Source organism: Culicoides brevitarsis, chromosome 2 (genome assembly GCF_036172545.1).
Source record: "Culicoides brevitarsis isolate CSIRO-B50_1 chromosome 2, AGI_CSIRO_Cbre_v1, whole genome shotgun sequence".
NCBI classification, from domain to species: domain Eukaryota; kingdom Metazoa; phylum Arthropoda; class Insecta; order Diptera; family Ceratopogonidae; genus Culicoides; species Culicoides brevitarsis.
The window spans coordinates 10,444,185-10,467,895 of record NC_087086.1 but is presented as its reverse complement, the minus strand read 5'-3'; the positions used below and the strand labels follow the sequence as shown (position 1 = coordinate 10,467,895).

The 23,711-nt window shown below is 27.2% G+C and overlaps 1 protein-coding gene across 2 annotated transcripts in view; it reads right to left on the bottom strand.

Annotated features, from left to right (window-relative positions):
* Positions 1-4,714: 4,714 nt before the first annotated feature.
* LOC134831125 (dual specificity tyrosine-phosphorylation-regulated kinase 2) overlaps positions 4,715-23,711 on the bottom strand; it is a 58,047-nt gene continuing 39,050 nt past the window's right edge. The window contains exons 5-13 of one of the 2 annotated variants that reach the window (XM_063844781.1): positions 18,761-18,924; positions 17,854-18,131; positions 15,732-15,870; positions 15,043-15,214; positions 9,667-9,810; positions 8,695-8,824; positions 5,437-5,684; positions 5,296-5,367; positions 4,715-5,234 (exon numbers count right to left, since the gene is read on the bottom strand). In XM_063844781.1, the coding sequence (XP_063700851.1) occupies positions 5,116-5,234; positions 5,296-5,367; positions 5,437-5,684; positions 8,695-8,824; positions 9,667-9,810; positions 15,043-15,214; positions 15,732-15,870; positions 17,854-18,131; positions 18,761-18,924 (1,466 nt within the window). In that variant the 3' untranslated portion in view covers positions 4,715-5,115. The remainder of the gene's footprint in view (positions 5,235-5,295; positions 5,368-5,436; positions 5,685-8,694; positions 8,825-9,666; positions 9,811-15,042; positions 15,215-15,731; positions 15,871-17,853; positions 18,132-18,760; positions 18,925-23,711) is intronic. The other variant, XM_063844782.1, reaches the window with a different exon arrangement.

Here is a 23,711-nt window from a genome sequence, read left to right as displayed (position 1 = left end):
TTCATTTTATTTCCCACGTTTGTCCAGTCTATTAAGCTCGTCGTATAATATGGTGTTTAATAAAACAACTCGATTTTCGATTAAATAGCAATGGAGCAGTGACAACATCGATCATTGTTAATTTTTTGAGGCACGCTTGTGATATAAAAAATTTTTTTTGAAGAAATTTTAAATTTTTTGGCAAAAAAAAAAATGAAAAATTGGCACAAATGTTATAATCAATTGCCTGCATTAATGAAATATTTATCATATTCAAACATTTTTCAAGCATGCATGCATTTTTTTGTCATTATTGCATAACGAAACACACATCTCGACGACTTATGGCAACTATGTTGATGTTTTCCACATGCAAAAATTACTTCATTATTTGTTCGTTTACCTCTCTTGAACGATGCCCAATAGCGATTAGCATTATTTTATTTCATAAATGCAGCGAAAAAAAAGCTACATTCAGGTTATTTTGCATTGTCTTATGCGGCGCGCGGGTTTTGCTATTTTTGTCGTTCGCATTTTTATTTTTTTGACGATTCGTTGCGAATGATATGACAAAGTATACACTTTGAAAAGCCATTTAGAGCTATAAATGGGCGATTATTACTGTTATTAATGGTATTATTGATCCAATGGCTGATCCAACTGGCTTTTGGTGGTTAGTTAGTTAGGTAATGGTTTTGCATGTCGTCGATCCACTCACTCAGCTAATAATTTTTTTACCGCATTTCGGAGAAAAAATGCGGTTTTATTAGGTCACGTGGTTAAAAAATTTAAATAAATTTTTTTTTTAATAAAAATTAAAAAAAAAAATTAAATAAAAAAAATATTTTTTTGATCAAAATAAAAAAAAAATTAAATCAAAAATTAAAATAAAAAAAAAATTTAAAAATAAATTTTTTTTAAAAAAATTTACTAAATAAAAAAAATTTAAAAAATGAAAAAAAAAAAATAAATAAATTTAATTTAAAAAATTAACGTGGTTAAAAAAATTAAATAAAAATAATAAATTTTAAATATTTAAAAAATTAAAAAAAAAAAAATTAATTAAAAAAATAAAAAAAAAATTTAAAAAAACCATGTGATGAAAAAACTTTAAATAAATAATTTAAAAAATAAATTAAAAAATATTTAAATTAATTTAATTATTAAAAAATTACGCGACTTAATAAAAAATAAATGCGATACCATCATTCTCTAAACGACAACTTTTTAAATTTTTTCAATTTTTTTGCACCAAAAATTTTTATTGACCTCATAACTCTTGCAACTTAGGCGAGATTTTTTTTCTGGGTGAAAAATGATGCGAAATGAAAGCTCTTCATTTCTACTTCATTCAAGGTAATCCACTTTCAATGCCAGTTATTATTTATTTATTTTTTTTTGTGTATTTTGCATGACAATATTGATACCGTTATCGGAAGAAACTCACGAAGAGCTCGAGGGAAAGACATTGACCAGTCGTAAATTCTGATTCGCAAGTGATTTGCAAGTGAATGGGACAGAACTTTATTTGCGACAATGCGGAGTAGTTTGTTAATTTTGTTGCTTGTCGTGACATTTGACGTTCATTGTCGTCCACAAAATGAAGAAGTAACGGAGGAAAGGTTACCTGAAGAGGTTGAGAAATTACCGCAATTTGAGCCAAAAACTACAAAATCACCAAAAACGTGTAAAATTTCATTAAAAATTAATTTTTTGTTTGTTTTTTAATAAATTTTTAAAATTTTTAGCTGAAAAATCAACAACAACGAAGAAACCAAAAAATTCGGAAAATTCATCAAAAACCGACAAAGATTGTGAAGAATGCTTTAAAAGAAATAATTGTTCTGAAAGTTGTTCCGAAAATGGATCTTGTAATAAAAATTGCAGCTCATGTGGTTCTTGTAGCAATAATGGATACAATCGATGCTGTGGCGGTTACAGAAATTTTAATATCGGGAATTATCAAGGAGGAACGTTTAATGTTTCGATTCAAATAAATGAAGGAAGTCGAAACTACTAAATTTACATAAATCTTGAATTTACTTACTTGTTAATTAATAGGAAAAAAATCCAAACATCACGAAAAAAAATTAAATTTTTAAATTAATTATTTTAATTAAAAAATTAACTAAAAAAATAATTAGTTTAAAAATTATTTAAATTAAAATTAAATTTAATTAAATTAAAAAATTAATTAATTTAAAAATTCTTTTATTTTTAATTTTTAAATATTTAATTTTTTATTATTTTTTTATTTAAATTAAAAAAATTTAAATAAAAAAATTAAATTTAATAAAAAAAAAATTAATAAATTTATTTAAAAAATAATTAACTTAAAAAATAATTATTTAAATTTATTTAATTAAATTAAATTAAATTTATTTATTTTTATTTGAAATCTAATAAAATAAAATTCTTAAAAATTGAGCTTTTGCTACTCACCGCCTAATTTTTCATGGCGCTGTATGACATTGAAAATTTTTATTCAAAATTCAGACATCGAAAAAAATCGTTTGCGCAATAAATGATGAATCGCGATGTTTATCTGAGTTTTAATAACTTTTTTCCTAAAGTCATTAACGATTTTGGCTCAAAAAAAAAGTGTCGCAGTTTAATTCGAGATCGCTTACAATGCAGACAATAATCACCTTTTTAACCTTTGTGGCTGTCGTAGTTACAGCAAAAAACTTTGAAATTGGATTAGAAGATCTTTCATGTAATTTTAATGAAAAACTTTGTTCAAATTCAAGCTGTGATGTGAAATTAGTGCCGTTTAAAAATGGTCTCATTAATTTCGGGTGTCGATTGAAGGATTTTACGACAGAATTAGATGTAAGTTTTATTTTTTTTAATTTTTAAAATTAAATTAATTTTTTTAGTTCACTTTTTCCATTTCTTACGTCAATGGATTGATAAACCAAAAAATAATTGACGTGAATGACAATGTCTGTCAATATTTTCGAGGAAAAATCCAGAACCCAGTAATTGCGGGCTTAATGACGGCTCTCTATTATGCGGATCCGAGGTAAAGAAATAATTTTCTTATCATTTTTTTTAATTTTTGTTTTGTAGACAAATGCATCCCTGTCCCTATATCGGTCAAATAGGAGTTAAAAATCTCGATATTGATGTCTTACCGAAATTTTTACCTGGCGTTTTTCCATCGGGAAAGTACGTTCTCAACTTTAGTTTGAGAAATCAAAATGATGAGACAATTGGAAATACAAAAATTGAGTTTCAAGTACAACCGACTTCAGAATGTCGGAAAAATTAACCTTGAAATAAATTAATTTTTATGAATATTGAGCGGAAATGATAAAAAAATTATTATTTTTATTTTTTTAACTGTGACTTGAAAAATAAAATGATTTTGAATAAAATTTAAGAAAATTATTTAAAAAATTATATTTTTTTTTTAAGTTAATTTTTAAAAAAAAATTAAAAAAAAAATTAAAATTAATTAAATAATTAAAAAAATAAAATAAACAACTAAAAATAATAAAAAATATTTTTTTTATTTTTAAATGTATAAAACTTACATTTTTAATAAAAAAAATCTGAAAATTAATTTTTATCAAATAAAAACATATTTTTTAAATTTTTTTAATTATTTTTTTATTATTTATATTTTTTTTCTCACAATTATTTTTTTTTTCAATCATCATCACTGAGAACGTTTAAATTTATATTTTCTTACATCTTATTTTTAATTATTTTTTCAAATAATTTCAATTAATTATTTACCTTTAACTGTATCAACTCATGATTGTTTTGGTATACAATTTTTTTTATTTATATAATATTTATAGAATAACATATTTTTACACAGTCCAGTATTTTTTATTCGCGTCGCGTCATTTTTTCGGTCCATTAATTAATTATTTTTTTTTAATTATTTTCATAAATTTACAAGTTTTTAGTTATACATAAAAGATTTTTTTAAAATATTATTTTTGATTAAAATTATTAGTACCATTTTTTTTTCTAAATTTAAAAATTTATTTTTTTTTATTTATGATTATCAGAAATTTTATTTTTTTTATTATTTTTTGTAATAAAAAAAGGATTCATGGCTTTTTTGTGGTCATGGTGAAAGTAGCTGGCAGGCAATGGAAGCATTTTTTGGAGATTCAAAGCAGAAATATTATTATTTTTTAATATAAAGAATGAAAAAAGAAAGCTGTAACCGGCAGCTTTGCTATTTTTAAAGATTATGAAAAAATTAAGTCCAGCTAGCTGTTTGTTTGTTATTCAAACGAAATATTTGTTGCAACATTCTTGAGCTTGTGTTACTGGATTTTATTTTTTTTTGTTCTATTTTGGTCTAAATATGAAAGAATCTTATGTAATAATATTTAATTGATTATTAAAAAGTTTTTTTTTTGCAAAATCCGATAAAAATTCCTTAAGTAAATTTCACTATGACAACTTCTAATTTTTTTACCTTTTTATTTTTTTTTATTACAAATATTGTCATTTTTATATCTCATAATGTCCGTTTCTTTAATATTTTTTCTTTTCAGGTAATTTTCTTGGTCAATTCGTTTTTTGCGTTTTCAGATACAATTTTTTTTTTAAATTTATTTATAGGAGACGTTGAATTTTTTTGGAGTTCATCGTCGTTGAAAATTGCCTTAAAATTTATAAAATTGGATAATTTTTCACTACATTAAATTTTAAATATTTCTACTTTTTATCGTAATTTATTTTATTTTAATTTACAGAAAGTGGGGCACAGCAGTCTTGGATTTTCATTTTATTTAGATTAAAATATTATTTTATTTTTTTGACTAATTAATTCAACTCTTTGGATCAGCAACTTATTCATCCTCCAATAGAGTAATTTCTACAAAAATTAATTTTTATTTTTTTTTATCACGTTTTGGACCATTTTAAGCTGTTTTTGACATCTACACTTATTTTTAACCACCTTTGGCTTCAATCATTGTCATAAATTGTAATTAATGGAAAACATGTTTCGTCGTAATTTTAATTTAATTTAATTTTTTTTTGTTTCTTGCATTAAAAATTTATCTCCTCACTAACAATAGTAAACGTATTTACAGGCAGGTGTTACAATAAATCTGTGGCATCATCAAAATGACTAAATTTCACGTGTTCCGGTTGCGTTCCACGTCATGCCCTCCCAAAGATGGATGTGACGTCGCCGGTACTTTGCGAGTGTGCCATGCCAGCGGATGTGTTTGTGGCGCCGTTCGTGTGATGACTAGATCCGTATTTGGTACCATTTGTTCCTGTCATTAAAAATTTCATTAAAAAATTGTTTTTTTTTTACTTTTTTACGATCTAACTCACTTGCTTGATACAGGCGGTGCAGCGAGTACTGTTGCTGTGCAATTTCTAAATCACTAGTTGACGTTGTCATCACTACAAGCGAGCAGAAAAGTTAAATTAATGAAGCAGTTTGACTTTTTTTTTACTTTTAAAAAAATTTACCTTTGGTCTTTTCTTTTGAAAATCTTTGGCCGATCCGATTTGACGGCGTTTTAATTTCAGGCAAGATCGTATTCGGAGTAATTGGTTGATTTCGACCGTATTTGTGGAGTAAGCTGTTCTGACTTTCGCTGTTTTCCTTGCTTTGTTCGCGAGCTGTCTTGGAGACGATGTATGTGGGTGTCGCTGATGGTTGGAGCCATTCGTGATGGGCAGCTTCATCGGGAGTCATGCGTTTTTTGGGATCCCATCTGAAAAGAAAATTAAGATTCATGTTAAAAATTGTTGAAAAAATTATTTTTTTTTTAAATAAAAAAAAATAATATAAAATAAAAATTTAAAAGTTGAAAATTTTATGCCAGAAAATTTTTTCATACTTTTAATTTTAAATTAATTAATTAATTTTAATATTTTAATTAATTAAATATTTTTCAAAAAAAAATTTTGAATTCTTTCAATTTTTTTTTTATTTAAAAATTAAATTAAATAATTAAAATTTAATTTTTAAAAATTATTTAAATTTATTTATTTATAAATTTTATAAAAATTACTTAACGATTAAAAATTAATAAATTAAATATAAATAAAAATATTATTTTTTGGAAAATTTAAATTAAAAAATTTTATATAAAATGTTATAAACTTCATGAAAATATTTTTTTTAATTTTATTTTTTTGTTAATTTTTAATTAATTTTAATTATTTTTTAAAGATATTCCTTTAAATTATTTTTTATATTTTTAAAATTTTATTAATTTTAACAAAATCGTTCAAAACGAGTTTCACATCCAAGAACGTAACAAAGAAATAGAAATAGAACTTGACAAGCAACATCATTTAAAGTCCCTTGACCTCAGATATTGCAAGAGAATCGTCTCTTAAACACACAAAATGCAGCAGTTGTGTTGCATCTGTGCCTCAATTAAGTCGTTAAACTGAAATTTTCTCCATTAAAAATGTTCATATTTGGTGTAATTTTAATTAATTTTCTCCGTTTTTGTCATTCCTTTCACTTGCACGAAGAACTTGGGCAAGTGTGTGGCGAATACAATACTTCCTTGGAAACTTCCGAGCATTTTAATCAATTTCCGTGGTTTGTGTCGATCTATCTGAAGCATGCCGATGTAAGTAAAATCCATCTATGACCGGATTTCCTATTGAAATTAATTGAATTTTCTTACAGTATCCATCACTTATTCATGCCAGCGGGGGCACGTTAGTGTCCAGAGATCTAATTATCGCGCCAGAATCGATTTTTAAGGGCACGAAACCGCATTTGCCGGATAAATTTGTCGTTTTTGTCGGGGAATCGGCTAATTTGCAACGAATTCAAGCCGTTCAATCAAGAACTGTGAGTTAAAATTTCAAATTTAAATGATTTTTTTTGGTTATTTTGTCAAAAAATTAAAATAAATTAAAATAAAATAAATAAAATTAAATTTTTTTATTTTTAATTTTTAATTAAATTTAAAATTTATTAAAAGAAAAATTAAAAATTTAAATTAATTAAATAAATTATTTAAATAAAAAAATAAAAATAATAAATAAATAAAATTCATTTTTTGTCCCATAATAAAAGGGGTAAATAAAAAAATAAATATTTTTGAATTTTTTGTTTGTAATTTTTTAACGTTTTTAGACATTAAACAAAAAAATTCTTAAATTTATTTAAAAAAATTTTAAAATTTCAAAAGTAAAGAAAAATCAATTAAAATCTTCCAAAATAAATATTTAAAAACGTTTTAAAAAAATGTTTTTTTTTGTAATTAATTTTTTTAAAAAAATTTTTTAATATAAAAATTCCAAAAATGTCAAAAATATTTTAAATTAAATTTTTATTTTTTCAAAATTTTTTCGACAAAATCCGTGGGGGGGAGACAAAAAATTGATATATTAAATTTATTCGCCTAAATTAAAAAAAAAATAAAAAACCACGTGGTTAAAAAAATTAAAAAAAAAATTAAGAACTTTCAAATTATCTTATTATTCTTTTTTTTTTACTCAGTATTTAATTATTTTTATTTTTTTAAATTAATTATTAAATAAAATTTTATTTAAAATTAAAAAAAAATTAATTAAATATTTTTCATAAAATAAAATAATTTTTTTTTTAAATTTTTCAGATCAAAGCAATAATTTCGAATCCTGAAAACCAAAAAATTGGCGCTTATGCAGATTTCGTTCTCTTACGTCTCGACAAACCCGTCGAATTCAACGAACATGTCGCCCCCATTTGTCTTTGTCATCAAGACAGCAATTGGTGCGAGTTACGTCCCGAACAGATGGGTTACGTCTTGAATGCCGAACCAGTTTGGACTCCCGCCATTCGTTGCCCGAAAACTTTCCATCGCAAATCCACGATTGAAACAACAATTTGCGCTTCGCACTTGCATCCCATAAAGTTGGCGAACTTTTCCGACATCGATCACGGCATGAACACGATAATTTGTGCAGAGTTCAGTAACGATGCATGCACTCACAAGACCCGATCGGGACTTTATGTGCAAGCGAATGACGGCACACAAAACGGAAAATGGTATTTAAAGGGAGTCGATTACATTCCAACGAGTCCCTTCAAGGAGCACTTCAAAGCAGAAGATTGTCCGCGACACTTGAACGAGAAACCCGACGTTTTTGCCGGATTTGTTGACATCAGTCACTTGACAAATTGGATCGAGAGTCATATTTAACAATTTTTTTTTGTCGTTTCTTGGAGTAAAATAAAAAATATTCGATTTCGTACGAAAAAAAATTGTATCGTATCAAGATTAATGCGGTGTCTTATTCCTCATCAGGGAAATACGCAGAAGACAAAAAATACGAAACGAGATGAAAAAAACAAACAACTTTTTTTTGTTGTCCTTCGTCTCATCACGATGTGTTCCCCGGTCGACCTTGAAAGTGTTTGTTGCGGAAAAGCAGCAAACCGCACGCTTTTCGTTGATTTTTTTTTACGGTGTTTACCTCTGTCATGCTAATCATTACCTTCCCTCCGTCAGGTTAAGGTGTGAATTAAACAGTCAATTTTTCGCACATGTTTTCATTAAAAAACGAAAAAAATATTTTTTTCGGGGGTAACAGCTTTTTATGTCTTCAGACACGCGGCAACATGCCGGTTGTAAAAAAGTAAAATTCAAATTTTTCGGGGAGGAAACTTGTCTCGTGTGTGCTCATTTTGCTCACAATATAATTACAAAGTATGATTTTGAGGCAGACGACATAATAATTTAATTTTATAATTGGAGTGTGTCGTTTACTTACTCGAGACATTTGGTGACAAAATCGATGAATAAGGTGTCGTTGCAGCGGAGTGCTTGTGAGATCGTTTTGCTGCCTGGCTTGCGTTTGCGGCCCTTGGAGTTTGTCGTTGTTCGGGGATTGCCACGGGAGTCTAAAAAAATTGATTAAATAATTAGTTTCATTGTTTTAATCTAATTTTTAATTTTTATTATTTTGGTAAGTAATATAAAAAATTGTTTAATTTAATTTATTAATTATTAATATTTATTAAATAAATTAAAATTTAAAATTAAATATTTTTCATAAATTTTATTTTTTTTAATAATTTTAAAATTTAAATTAATTTTTTGTCAACTTTCTAAGGCAATGTTTTTTATTTATTTATTAATTTATTTCATTTCAATTTTTTAATGAAAAAAATAATAGTAAAATTTTAATAAAATTAATTTTATTTTTTTTCCTCAAATTTTAAATTATTTATATTTTTTTAAATTTTTTAAATTGAATTTAAAAATATTTTTTAAAATTAATTTTTATTTTTTAAATGTTTAAATTTTTTATTTTATCAATTTAATGCTCATTAATTTATTTTTTATTTTGTTAATTTTTTTTTGTTTTTTAATTAATTAATTAATTAAAATTTAAAATTTAATTTAAAATTAATTACAATTAATTTTTTTTTTTTCAATTTAATTTATTATTTTTTTTTTAATTTTCAAAAATTTTTATTTTATTAAATTTAACTTTTTTTTATTAAATTAAAAAAAATATATTTAATTTATTTTCTTTAAATATTTAAAAATATTATTTTTATTGGATTTTTATCAAATTAATGCTTCATTAATTTATTTTTTATTTTAAAGGCAAGAATTTTTTTTAGTAAAATTTTTATTGAAGAAGTTTTTCAAATTTTTTTTTTTTAATTATTTTTTTTAAAATTAAAAAAAAAATAAATTTTTTTCAGAAAATTTTACAAAAAAAAATTTAACTTACCAAAGAATAATCTGCGTCTCGTTGCCTGATTAATCAATTCCTCTGGCGGCAAATTGATCAACTCCATAATGCACGCCAACTGTTCTACTTCATTTTCTCCGGGGAACAATGGATAGCCGGTATACAATTCAGCCAAAATACAACCTGTGACACAAAAAGAGACAAGAGTTATTTAGTTTGTTGTTATGATGTCACATTTTATGCAAATTTCAATTATTTTTCCATGTCACTGTGTGTGAGAGAGAAGGAATTAACATCAGAGGTATGAGGGTAATCAATAATAATTTGTAGGCGACGTATGTTTTTTGTCCAGTCAGCTATTGCCAATTATTTGCCAATAAATAGGAGAACACACGCACACACGTTTGATTGATGTGGAAATATATATTTTTGATGCGAAAATTTATGTCGAACGAGGATGTCGTGTTTGGTCTCTCTGTGGGTAAGTAATAAAAAATTTATTGCTTTTTGCACCATTTTTTTTGTTTGGATTATTCTGTTATTTAGTTGTGTGATCAAAATGTTGTCACGATGAAACAAAATAATCAAATGAATCTTGGTAATAAACAAACAAACAATTGAATTTTTAAATAAAAAAGGCTTTCAAGAGCTTCAAATTAAAAGTTTTTATTTAAAATTGACAATTTTTTGAAGGTTTTTTACGATTTCTAGCTATTTTACAGCTTTTGAGGAAATCAGTAAAAGTCCTCGTATTTTTAACGAATAATTTTATTTACATCTTTGAAATAAACATAACCTCAATAAAAGTTATAACCTCAATAAAAACCTTTCAAATCAGCATAAAATAGATTTTAACCTACTAAACTTGCAATTTTAGAATTTTTATAGAAATTTATAAGCTAATTTTTCAAACTTTTAAAGAAATTGCTTTTGAAAGATATGAATGATCTGTCAAGATCTGATGAGGAGTATAAAAATGTGAAAATAACCGTTTTTGACATCTCTAAGTAAAATTGATATCAAGTGACCTTGAACTTTTTCACGAATAGACTCGCCCGTCCTTTCAAGTTACAATTTCCTTCATATAATGCCTTTTAAAAAATTAAATCCGTTTTAAAATTTCGGGTCTTATCAATAAATTGCAAGAATCGTAAATATTTTAAATACCACTAAAACTCAAATGCTCGATGTCTGAAAAGGTTCGTTGTACAAAATTTAGCAATTTCCTTTCATAGAATTGTTTTTTTTTTCACATCCTCAGTTGTTGCGGTAGCTGCGGAGGATAAGACACACCTGATGGTATAAATAAGAAAAGAGGAGCCATTACGACGCACATATGAGGAGAAGCTGTATTTTCCGTACTTTATTGATTATCACACAGCTCAGTGGCAGGAAAAAAGGTAAATATAGGTGTATCCACTCGTAATTTTTTATTTATTTTGTTTCTTCACCTATTTTCCGTATAAGTTTAATATTTTTTCTCGCAATTTCATTTCACGTCTTCTCATGCTCTCGTTATTTATTTATGTTCTCCCTTTTTTTCGGTCCATTCCATGTTTTCTTGACCTACATCTCGTCTTTCATGTTAAATGAATGTTTTTAATAGTTCAGACCGAGGTATTGTCGTTTTCCAGTACTTAACTCCTTATTTGTTCATTTTGGGTTACATTGAAAAGCCATTCATTATCGTGATTTATTGATTACAGAAATGGAGGACAAAAGTGTCGCTCGCGTCTTGAGCAATTTTGATAAGGCGAGATTAAATGAGGTTGACTTTTAATGGACAGAGACAAAGACCGATAAATTTATTGGAAGAGACAGCGTCTTTCGAACTGAAGGAGGGTTAGAAAACACATTAAAGTTTATTATTACACGGTCTTAACCCATTTTCACGAATGAATGACTGTCTTTTGTCGATTCGATAAAACATATATTTAAACAATATGCAGAGAAAACATGACACATAAAAGTAAATGTGTTGTATCATAATGTTCTTTTGCTATGAATATGGGAGATGAACAGATATGGAGATTACAGTTTACAGGAGTTTTCGAACCTCGAAGTTATTAAGTTAAGATGAAGATGGGTAAGTTTTATGTAACATTTCAAAAAAATATTTTGGAGAGCAAGAACCTGAAAATTCTAATGCTAAGGTTAAAAGAAAGAGGACTTTGAAGATTTAACTTCATGACGAGAGAAATTTATCGTATGTAAGTATTTTTTTTAAATCTGATAAACTCATAAAAATTTTCTAATATTAACTCATTTCAAGAGCCATGGACCGAAGCACATAAGGAAAAAGTAATTAAGCAATTATGTCAATTCTATAATTTAGTTCAAGGTTTGTAGCTCCTGTTCCTCTGACAAATGTGATAAGTATGAGTCAAAAAGAAGATTCTAATAGTAAACAGGAAAGAACTAGAATAAAGCTAAACGATCTCATCACAAAAAGAATTAAATCTGACTTAAACTTAAAGATCAATAAAGTAACTGTGGATTTCACTGATCTGAATTGTATTGCAAATAGTTAAATTGCTGAAGCACAAACTAAAAAATCATACAAGAAGCTCAATGAATAATGTTCATAATAAAAATGGTAATATTCGATGTCGTAAGATGTAATGAATCTCAATGTAGAATGTTTAGATTCGGATTATCACATTACCAAAGAGGAGGATGTTTGAAGAACGAATTGACTGCGAAGATCATCCTCTATTTCTGTATAAAGTTTTTATTATTTTTCCATCAGATCTTTTGATTTTGACAAAATATCAAAACTTTTGTCAATATTTCTTTTTTGTCAAAGCTCAACCTTAAATTTATTACTCGAGCTTCAAATAACCACGTGACTTGGAATCCCTTTGTGACGTTTTTCTACTCTTATGATGTTTCTCCGATGATGATAGTCTGAAATTTAATACATGTTGTCATCATCAACCCATTTACTACTGTGAAGCAAGCCACCGGATGGAGAAATATCTCACATACAGAAAAGTAGGATTGAGTTCACGTGGACATCTTTTGCATAACAAAAAAACGTGCATTTACATGACAAAAGTTTCGTGAAAACATGAAATGAGCGCACAAAAAGTGTCGGAGCAGAAAATATTTTTCTCAACTATCACTTGCATGTGCGATGTTTTCTTCCATTCTTTTTAATAATAAAAAAAGCACAGCATTTTCGCAGCAACACAATTTTCACAATGTTGTTACTTTTCCAAGAAAACCGAGACAGAATTTCAATAAGTATGCAGCTGATGAAAAGTTTTTCTCATATTTTCTTTTTCTTTTCATTGTAATAACAATCAATGACAATGAGGTTCTTTGTACAAAAAGGAGATTTGAAGTATCGATAAGAGAAGAAAGGAGAAGCACGATAAGAAAATGGGGGATAAAAAATGGAACAAAATACAAGAGCGATAATAGGATTATAAAAAATCTCAAATAGTTGATCTACTTTTCTCCTTGCGACACGCAAAAAAAAAGTGTGAACAAGAAAAAATCAGATAAAAAGTCAATTGTGATAAAATTGAGTGTTCATTTTCGTGTCAATACACCCGGAAGGCATGAGAAAATTTCTCGCTAGTAACTGACAAATGAACAAAATTTCAAGTTATACGGAAATAAATGAATCAACAAATTTTAATAATAATGAATTTGCTGAACTCCAGAGAGAAATATGAATTTTCCTCACGTAAGAAAATAAAGTTTAAAGGAAATGCAAGAAGGATAGTGTGCGCAGCAAAAGTTTTTCTTTTTATGACAATTTTATTTTATGATGTCATGAAAACAAGTCCGGGACAAGAACAGCGAATTGGATGTCATGGAATTCCATTTTTTATTATTATTAATAAATTTATTGCAAGTTTTAACATAAACAGCAGGCTAAATAAAACGAAATGTAGGGGAACAAAGGAATACCGAAGATAAGTTGGCAGCCAAACAAGAAAATGGTAGCGAAGGGAGGACATTAATGCGAGTTCCAGCTGGGAGTTTAGAGGAAGAAATTTTCTTGTTTTTTATGTTATTTTGTTGTTTCTGGTTCAATGCTTGCGGAGAGGAATTAGAGTGTTTTATGAGTATGAAAATTTTAATACGCAATTTTCAGGAATTTTAGTTTTTTTCATCCTACTCAAGGTTTTTTAAATTGCGACTCTGTTAATTATTTTCCTCAAAAATTAAAATTTTCTTTTAAAAAAAATTATTTAAAGTTTCATTTTTCAAGATTTTTGTTAAGTTGAATAAAATATCTTTTTTTTTTTTTTTTTTTTTTTTTTGAAAAAAAGTCTTAAGAAAATCATTTAAATTTCGATAGTTTTAAATAATTTTCCTCTAAAAACAAAACTTCATGAAATTATAATCTAATGAAACATTTTCAGCAGAAATTCTTATAAAGCATTTTAAAACAATTTTAATTAGCTAAATTCCTCCTTTGTTCTCTAACATTTTACTCTTTTCTTGGTTTTTGCTGTTTATCGAACAGCGCTGTTTTTAATTAGCTTCATTTATCGACAGATTTTCCACTGAATTTTCACTCTTTTCAAAGTGATATCCGCATCAAAGCAAATTAAAAGCATATTAGTGCAACTACAACGCGAGGTAGGCACAAAAAGGTATAAATCCGCAAATAAAAGGAATCTGGCTATTTATTCAAAAATTCCATTAAAACTAGATTGAGACAGTTCACAAGGGACTCACTGAACCGAAAAGTCATCATCAACACTCGTCTGAGCCAGGATTAAAATTTCAAAAGAAACAAACATAAATCCAAGAGCCATTTAGAGTTTAAAATAATTTAATTCTGTTTGTGAATTTTCTGTTTTAAAAGATGTGCTTTTCTTGCAAGACTCATAAGACCAACTTTTGTCATTAATATTACCATTAAATATTCCTTTGTGTGTCACGTTTGTACATGTGCGCCGCATGCCAGACTAAAGCTAAAAAACTTTTCCATGTAAAAAAAATAACAAAATATTTCTGGTCTCCATGTTGTTGTTTGTTTGTCTTTTTAGTTCAGTGAGCAAAGTAAATACGTCACTTTTATTGCAATAAATTAGTATTTACTGCCTGCATTATTATTACTTACTCTTTTTTTTTGATAGTTTATTTTTTTTTTGTAGTTTTACATTATGGAAGAATGTCTTGTCTTTTGCACACAATTTGTATAAAAAAAAAATTTCGTGACACGCGATTATTGCATCAGAAAGAGTTTCGAATGTTGTTGGCAACACACAGACCGGCAAAAAAAGACAAATAACGGAAAAATTTGTTCAACAAATTGAATTATTTAGTATGTGCACGGGTTTTTCTGACATTTGACTAATGTCGTAGTCGCCCGTCATACCTCACAGCAACATATTGGAAAAACAAAAATTATTATGCAGGATTTATTTTTTTTGTTGTTGTTTGACTTACCTAAACTCCACATGTCGATTGGCGTGCCATATGATAATCCGAGAATTACTTCCGGTGACCGATAGAAACGTGATTGGATATAAGTGTAGACTTTGCGGTGCGAGTAGCAAGAGCTGCCGAAATCGATGACTTTTATTGAACTACTGCCGCGTTGTTTTAGAAGAACGTTTTCCTGTTTTTTTTGAAAATAAAAAAAAATTAAAATATATTTTTTAAATCGTATTTTTTTAAAAATAATAATTAATAAATTAATATAATTTGTATTTAAAAATTTATTTATTTATTTTTATTTTTTTAAATTTATATTTTAAAATTATTTTTTATTTAATTAAAAAAAAAAAAAAATTAAAAAAAAAAATAATTTAAAAAATCAATAATTTTTTTAAAAATAATTTTTTTATTTTAAATTTATTTTTTTTTATTTTAAAATAGTTTTTTAATAATCATTAAAAAATATTCCTTAAATAAAAATAAAATAAAATAAAAAAATAATTTTTAAAAAAATTAGGTATTTAATTTTTAAATTATTTTATTTTTTTTTCTAATTTTTTTTTTTTATTTAAGGAATATTTTTAATGATTATTAAAAAATTATTTTAAAATAAAAAAAAAATATTTTTAATATTTAAAATCAAAATTTTCTATTTTTATTTAAAAAAATATTTTTTTACATGTTAAAAAATTACTTACGGGTTTCAAATCACAGTGAATAATGTTCTCGTGATACAAAAGTCTCAAACATTTGATTATTGAGTTACAAAATCTCCGAATGAGGCTCAAGCTAAATCCTTGATAATTATTCTTCTTAATCAGCTCGTACAAGTTTATGCTGCAAAAAAGGAAAATTATATAAATATATATTTTTTTTGTGAAAAATGTCGCAGAGCCCAATTCACGAACGAACGAACGAAAAAACAATCATAAAGTTTATTCAACAATAATTTTTAAAACGTGTCCTTAACATTAAACTTTTTATTGTATCTAGGCATTTTTTGTCGTACCGTTTCTCGAACGTACCAGAAAAATTATAAATAAAACAAAATATTAATTGCCTTAAAACATGAAGTGAGTCTTACAACTTTTTTTTTACATTTCTCATAATTTTGGGCTTGGATCGCAACGGTACCCACACAGTGTCCTAAGTATGATTTTGACGCAACTTTTTTCGAGCATTTTCTTTTTATTTTTTTATAGAATTACGAAAGAAGGTCAAAAAGGTTCAACTTTAACGGAAATTGTTTTTAAATTTTTATTTATTAGAAAAATTAAATTCACGTGGCTTTTTATTATTTTTCTACAAATTTAAAGCGCGTGCAAAGAAAAAATTGTAATAACAGACCAGTTGCTATGCGGATTAATTTAATGAAATGAACAATGATGAAGTCTTAATTTTGCGTGTTTTGATGAGAAGACTGTGATAGACAGACAAACACTTCAGATTTTCTCAAAAATGAAAATTAATGATAAGTATTTATCAAGCCACGATGAGGATACTCGTGGCAGGGAACTTTCGTTGGTAAGAAAAATAATTCAAAGAAAAATTCATAAAATTTTTTTAAAATATTATTTCGGAAATAAATTATTTAAAAATAAAAATTAATAAAAATTAAAAATTAATTAAAATTAGGTCTTATAAAATTTTCTTTTCTCTAATAAAAAAAAATAAAATTAATATTCAATAAGAACTAAATGAAAAATTTTAACAAACTCATTTAAATCAATTTTCATTGAAATTTTATTATTTTTAATTTTCAATTTTGTCATAAAGAAGACAAAAATTTTTAAAATTTCAATGAAAATCGAATATTTTTATTTCAATTTTCATTAAAATTTTATTATTTAAAATTTTCTTCTTTTAAAAATGTTCAAAAAAGACGTCTATAGAAGCAATTTTGGTTGTCATAAAAATTTCAATTGAAAATCGAATATTCTTTTAAAGCTTAATTTTTTAATAAAATAAATTTTATTTTAAAAAATAAAAAATCAAATAAAAAAATATAATTTTTTAATAATATTTTTTTTTTAAATAAATAATAATTTTAATAAAATTTTTTATAAAATTTTCTACGTGATTCTTATTTTTTTAATTAATTTTTTTAAAAATGTTTTTAATTAATTTAAAAAAAATGTTTATAATTTATTTTTTCTTTGTAACATCGCAAAAAATGTCAAATACGTGATATTTTCGACAAAATTCTCCTCCGTGTGTCACAATAATAAAAAATAATTTTGTTTGCCTAGATAATCTTTTTGAACCCAAAAATAAATCACTTGCGGAAAAAGGTCAACTTTAATAAAGAAACCTAGAAGGGTAAGAAATAAATGAGTTATAAATGGCTTTCAGCAGGTACAAAGCACTATTTTTCATTTTTATTCATTCATTTAATGAACAATTTTTCATGTTTCAAGAAACTTTTGTTCAACACAATTTCCGCTAATGACGAGCTATCTAAACGTGGGAAAATGCACTGCTTTCATTTTATTTCATGAAAATAATAACACGGTCCTTCAATTTTAATTACGTTAAAAAAATAAAAACTTGCATTCGACGTCCTTTCATCAACAACATGCAAAAAAAACGCGAGAAGGATGCGATGCGCGACAAATGCTGTCGAAACCGCACGACAAGCAAAATAATATGATTTATAATTCAACTATTTATTTTTATGAACACGCTGCATTAAGAGGCGGAGGCGTGATGAAAAAACTTTTTTAATTATCGTTTCGCTCAGATTTAATTATGTTGTTCTCTCGAGTCGGGCGCAGCAAAGTAAGTAAACGACAAACTTAAAGTGCAAAGTGCATCACTTACCTCATCAATTCGAAGCTAATGCACAAGTGATTTCGGAAGTAGAAGTAGTCGAGCATGTGGATGACGTTGTGAGAGCTGTCGGCATCGCGTTTTCGTAGCTCATCGAGAATCCGGACTTCGACGAGGGCTTGATGGTGAAACCGTTTCTTGTTACGAATAATTTTGATGGCGACATGTTGATTGGTTTTGTGGTCTAATGCGCGAATTACTTGACCAAAGCTACCTTTTCCGATGACTTCGAGAATTTCGTAGCGGTAGCAAATGTGATCGTGAATTACCTGGTAAGAAATTTAATTTAAAAAAAAAATTGAATTAGAAAAATGGCGATTTTCAAATTTTCAAGTGTTATTTTTTTTCAATTTTAACGAATTTTATTTTTTTTAGAAAAGATTTACAAAATTTTGGTTAAAATTAATTTTTTTTATATATAAAGTTTTAAACCATTCTTAATTTTTTAAAAGAATTTGTGAGTTTTTGCTTTAACTTGAAAAAAATTTAAAGCAAATTTTTAGTTTGAATTATCAAAGAGGCGATTTTCAAATTTTTAACTGTCATTTTTTTAATTGACATTTAACGAATTTTATTTTTTTTTGACATTTTGTACAAAATTTGGTTTAAATTTATTTATTTTTTTTTTAATTAAAACAAAAAAGACATTCTATCGATCATTAACATTGGATTTAATTCAAATTTTAGTTTGAATTATCGAAAAGGCGATTTTCAAATTTTTAACGGTTATTTTTTGAAATGACATTTAACGAATTTTAATTTTTCTAACATATTTTTATTTAAGATTTATAAAATTTTAATTCAATCAATTTTTAGTTTAAATTAAAATTTAAAAAAAAAATTTAATTAATTGAATTTTTGATTATTTTTTTTTAATCAAAACATAAATTAAACTTACCTTATTATAACTACCATTATCGTCATCATATCCAGAATTAAGAGCTGTTCCCGGCTTGGCATTTATTTTGCAAGAATCCAAGCCAAGATACCAAATTTCGGGGAACTTGTCAATTTCCTGTCTTTCATACTCTGTCAACTGGCTTCGATATAGGCTGAGTACCTCTGAAAATAAAAGAAGAAAGAAAAAAAACATGAAAATTCAATTCTTTTCATTTGATAAAGTGGCGCGTGATGCAACATGGCATGCTGTAACAAACAACAAACAAATCCTGATAACACGATGTAAATATCGATCTATTTTTATCTGTCATCCGTAAAGTGATACATTTCCTGCAAAACTCGCTTCCGCTGTCCTCTAACTTTTTTCCTTTGTATCTTCGAATAAATAACAACGCACGGAAAAAAAGTAACAATAACAATTTCGTTCGCTTTCAATATTGGAAATTACCTTCGCAATAACATCGGAAAAGTAAATTGAGGTAAACAACGAATTCCCTCGCAAAAGAACTCGAGATGTTCGAGTAGAAGAAGTAAATTTATTCGTGGGAGTTACTTAACATATTTTTTTTGCAAGTTTTTTTTTGTTTCTCTCGGGATTTGTGTCCTCCGAATGACTGAATTTCCTCATAAAGAAAATATTTTCTGCGATATTTCCATTTCGTTGCATCTTTCGCCTGACGATGATGAGCTTTATTTGAATGACAGGCTCAAGTATGAAAAAAAATGTATTACACGCGCTTCTTGTTTCTATTATACTTTTCCAGGTATTTTCCCGTTTGCGATGACAGCTGATTAAATGCTCACGTGGGCAGCTGGGTAGACGAGTGTTGGAGAAGCTGCATGAAGACTGATAAAAGGGGAAGGTTTGCTACACGTGTCTATTGTCTACCCCGTGAAGAGGCTTCCGTGAAATTATTATTTGAATGGTGAATGTCAAGGTTGTCTCAAGTAGGGAAGAAAATCTTAGATTTATGGAAGCATTCATAAATTTTCGCTACTTGAATGCTTTTTAAAGATGATATATGTTTCAGGAAATTATTTCTCGGGATTTTAAGAGTTCTTTATTGTTCAAAGGCGACCTTTTTCTATCATTTCTGAGTCAATTTCCATTAAAATAATTCAAAATGTTAAGATAAACAGAGGACAATAATAACAAAATTATATATGAAGGAATAGCTCATCCTTAATTTGGATCCTTTTGAAATGAAGACCTTTTTCAAGCGGACGACTGTTGATACTGTTAAGGGTGTCAAAAAAACTTGTTTGGGTAAATGACGAAGAACAACGAGATGCTGTTTGATTTTGAAAGGTAAGTTCTAATTTTTTACAAAATTTCAGAAATTAGAAGAGGTTATGACTAAGGGTTCATTTCAAAAGGTTGGTAATAAATTCGGTATAAATTATTTCTATTTAATTCAAAATGTTTAATTTTTATGTTGGATCAAATTTCGTCTACGTTAGAGTTAATTAAATCCAACATAAAAATTGAACATTTCTAATAAGAAATAATTTATAGCAAATTTATTATCAGCTCATAGAGAAGAACCCTTATAATAATTATCATTAACTCGCATAAACGAAGCCGCATCCTCAAACCTAACCTAAGCGAAGAAAAATGATCATCGAAGAAGATATTATTTAATCATATAATCACGAACATAAATCTTTCTTAATCACTGTTTGAGATATATTACGAATGAGTTAACAATTGACCTTGCTTTTCTGAAAATGTGCAAATGAGATTTTTGGAGCAACAATAAAGCCAAAAAATATGAACCAATACACATCATCCGATATCAGCATTTCATCGAAAAAAAAAATGGCATGAGATTTTTTGTTAAATTTGTGTTAGTTAGGCCTAAAGTAGTAAAAAAAACCTAAATTCAAAATTCTGGAAAGAGCTATTGAGATTTTAGACATTTTTTAGTGCATTTGGGTTTTCTCAAGTACCTCTTTGACATACCCGATCTCACTAAAAATGCACAGAAACACTTAAGCTCATTCTAGAATTTTAAATTTAGGTGTTTTGGACTACTTTAGGTCTAACTAACACAAAAGCATCTAAAAACTCTCATGCTCTCATGAGAACAAAAAAAAACTCATCCAATTCGTCGATGTAGCATCACAAAGGCGGATCCAGAGGGCTATCAGCGGACCACGAAGAGGGGTGCAAATCTATATAAGATCACCTTTTTGTTAAATTTTGTGTCATTTTTGTGATTTTTAGTGCTTTTTAAACTTAAAAGGGGGGTGCAATTGCCCCCCTTGTCCCTCCAAGCCCTTGTAGCATCATTAACTTTTCCTCGTCCTTTCACTAGACCAAGTATGCCATAAGCGATAGGTCAAATTGATGTACAACATCCTTGTTTTTAATTTATAAAGAGGAGAAAAAATCCTCAGCTAAGTAAATAACTTCCAAAATTCCGCCATCCTTAATGCAATTTCACGAAGGAAGCATTCCCATTACTCAAAAGGCAACAACAAAAACGTCAACCAAAATCTCTATTGACATTCAAATGATACAAAAATGATCCGGATCTCAAATTTCTCCTTTTTGCGTCTATTGTTCACTTTTTTTTCGCAAATTTCATACCTTTTTGCAACCCATTTTCAACGGAAGTCTGCATCCGTCATTTTAGCGTTGCCATACTTTTTATTTTTCTTGAATTTTCATCGGAAACACATTTTTCGCTCTGTCGATGAAAACACTTATATTTTCTCGCGTAGATCAATAGTAATAACGGCAGAAATAGGTCACCGCATAGCAAGATAAATTACGATTCATTTGGGATCGAAAGTTTCATCAGAAAAAAGTCCCATCAAATCGAATAACTTTCCCTTGCTCTCTTGAACGTTAGTTATGTTATTTTACGAGCCAATCTTGTCTAGACAAGACATTGCGTCGGTCTCGTAATATGGGGCGGTATCCAATTGGTCTACTTATTATTTTTATATGACTAACCTTTTTTTTCTTCGATATTTTTTTTTCAATTTCCTTCGTCGTTATTTTTCCATTCCTTCATATTTTCTGAGGATAATTAATATTTTATCGATGTCTTCCCAATTATTTATTTTTTTTTGATATGAACTACCTGCTTTATGATTTAGAGTTCAGGGTCAAAGTTTTTCGCATTGTTTCTGTTTTCAAAGGAAAAAATAAATTCACACCCATTTATCACGAAAAATTATTATTGTTTCAGTCAAGCAGCTAGATATCCGTTCATTTTCATGACATGCGGTTGATTTGCTATTTTCCAAAGAAACATCTGTCGCCAACAAACACACACGATGATAATCGATTGCGGGTGTTCCTCGGTCGTCGCACCGCTATTTGTTTGTTGAAAAAAAATAACACGAACTCCATATTATTGCTTATAGTACTTGCCTGGTCGACTAACAATTATTTTATTGACCGTTGATGTGTTTGTACGATAAAAATTACGGCAATTTATGTGCTAAAGTGCGACATTGTTCAAGTTTGTTAACTCGGATTAGTTGGCAATGTGTTCGCTTTTTTGAAAATTGTTGGAAAATTTTCACTTTTAATCTCTCTGCTCATAATCTTGTTAATTTTTGAGTAGCTTAGAAGGGGTTTTTAAAAATGGATGCATTTTAATGGAGGATTTTCAAGCAATTAAGTTAAAGTTTTTTGTGACGTAAGTTTATTAAGTTGCAGATTTACCATTAGGCCCTAAGCTTTTGGGAAAAAATTATCAAAAAAGGACAAAAATTGTAAAAGAAACTACTTCAAACTAGAAATCTATTCTAATTAATCCAAACCAAGCAATAAATTTAACAAGTCATGATTTATGGAGTGTTTTTAAATTTAAATCCCAAAAATGTAAATTTGCCATTTTCGTAGATTTTAGTTTTTCAGATGTTCTTTAAACTCAAAGAACATTAAAAAATTTTTTTTTATAAAAATACGAAAATATTTAGGTTAGTTCCCTAATTCCCAAAGACTTTTTTGTACCAATTATTTTTTTTTTATTTATAGAGAAAACTTCTAGAAGAGCTCTCATTGGTATGACTATCTTTGGTCATTAGGAAGGGAAAATTTTTTCCCATATAAGTGCCCTTAATTATACTTGAGAGCTCTTGCATGTCATTTAATATCAAAAGAGCAATCGTAAAACCTTCAATTTATTTTACAAACCAAATAAACATGACTCATACTGTCAATTATGAGATTTTAATGACCTGAAGGATTTTATAGCTCTATTAAAAAATATTTCAATTTTTCATTTTTATTTAAATTTTACATGGTAACAAGTAAAATTGAAAAAAAACATTAAGCTGAAAATCCAAAAAATGTCAATAAAAGCTTTTTTAATTAAACTTGCGCGACCAAATTAACGATTTTTTTCCTATCTACTGAATTTCAATAAAAAAAAAACAACAGCAGTAAAAAGACCCGGAATAAGTTGACGTGCAACAATAGGCGACGGTAATTGCCCGAGAAAATTATGCAAAGTAAAAATATGTCACCGACACGATTGCCGACACTCGTCTCATGTGACCATTCTTGGCGGTACTTTTCCTTCCTTTCGTAGTAAAAAGTTAACAACACCGCAAGAAAAACCCCCAAAAGAAATTACCATAATTGGTCGAGTACAATTTTCGGTTGGTAGGTATAACAATCCACGTAATGGGTGTTTGTTCTAGTTTCCTTAATAATTTTTTTATTTTATTTTCTGCCTTTGGTTTGGTTCATGAGGAAATTTAGTGTCGACGATAACACCATGCAATGCGTTTTCCCTTGCGCACTCGTGTAAGAAACGGATCGTAATTAAATTAATAAAACTTTTTTTTTTCTTCGTCTACGACGTTGAAGAATTTTCGGTTAATTTTTTCGTTTTAAGGGCATTTTGATAAAAAAAATATATTTTTTTTAAAAATTGATGGCGGTTGAGAAAATAAAAAAATTTGCAAAAATTTATAACTTAAAC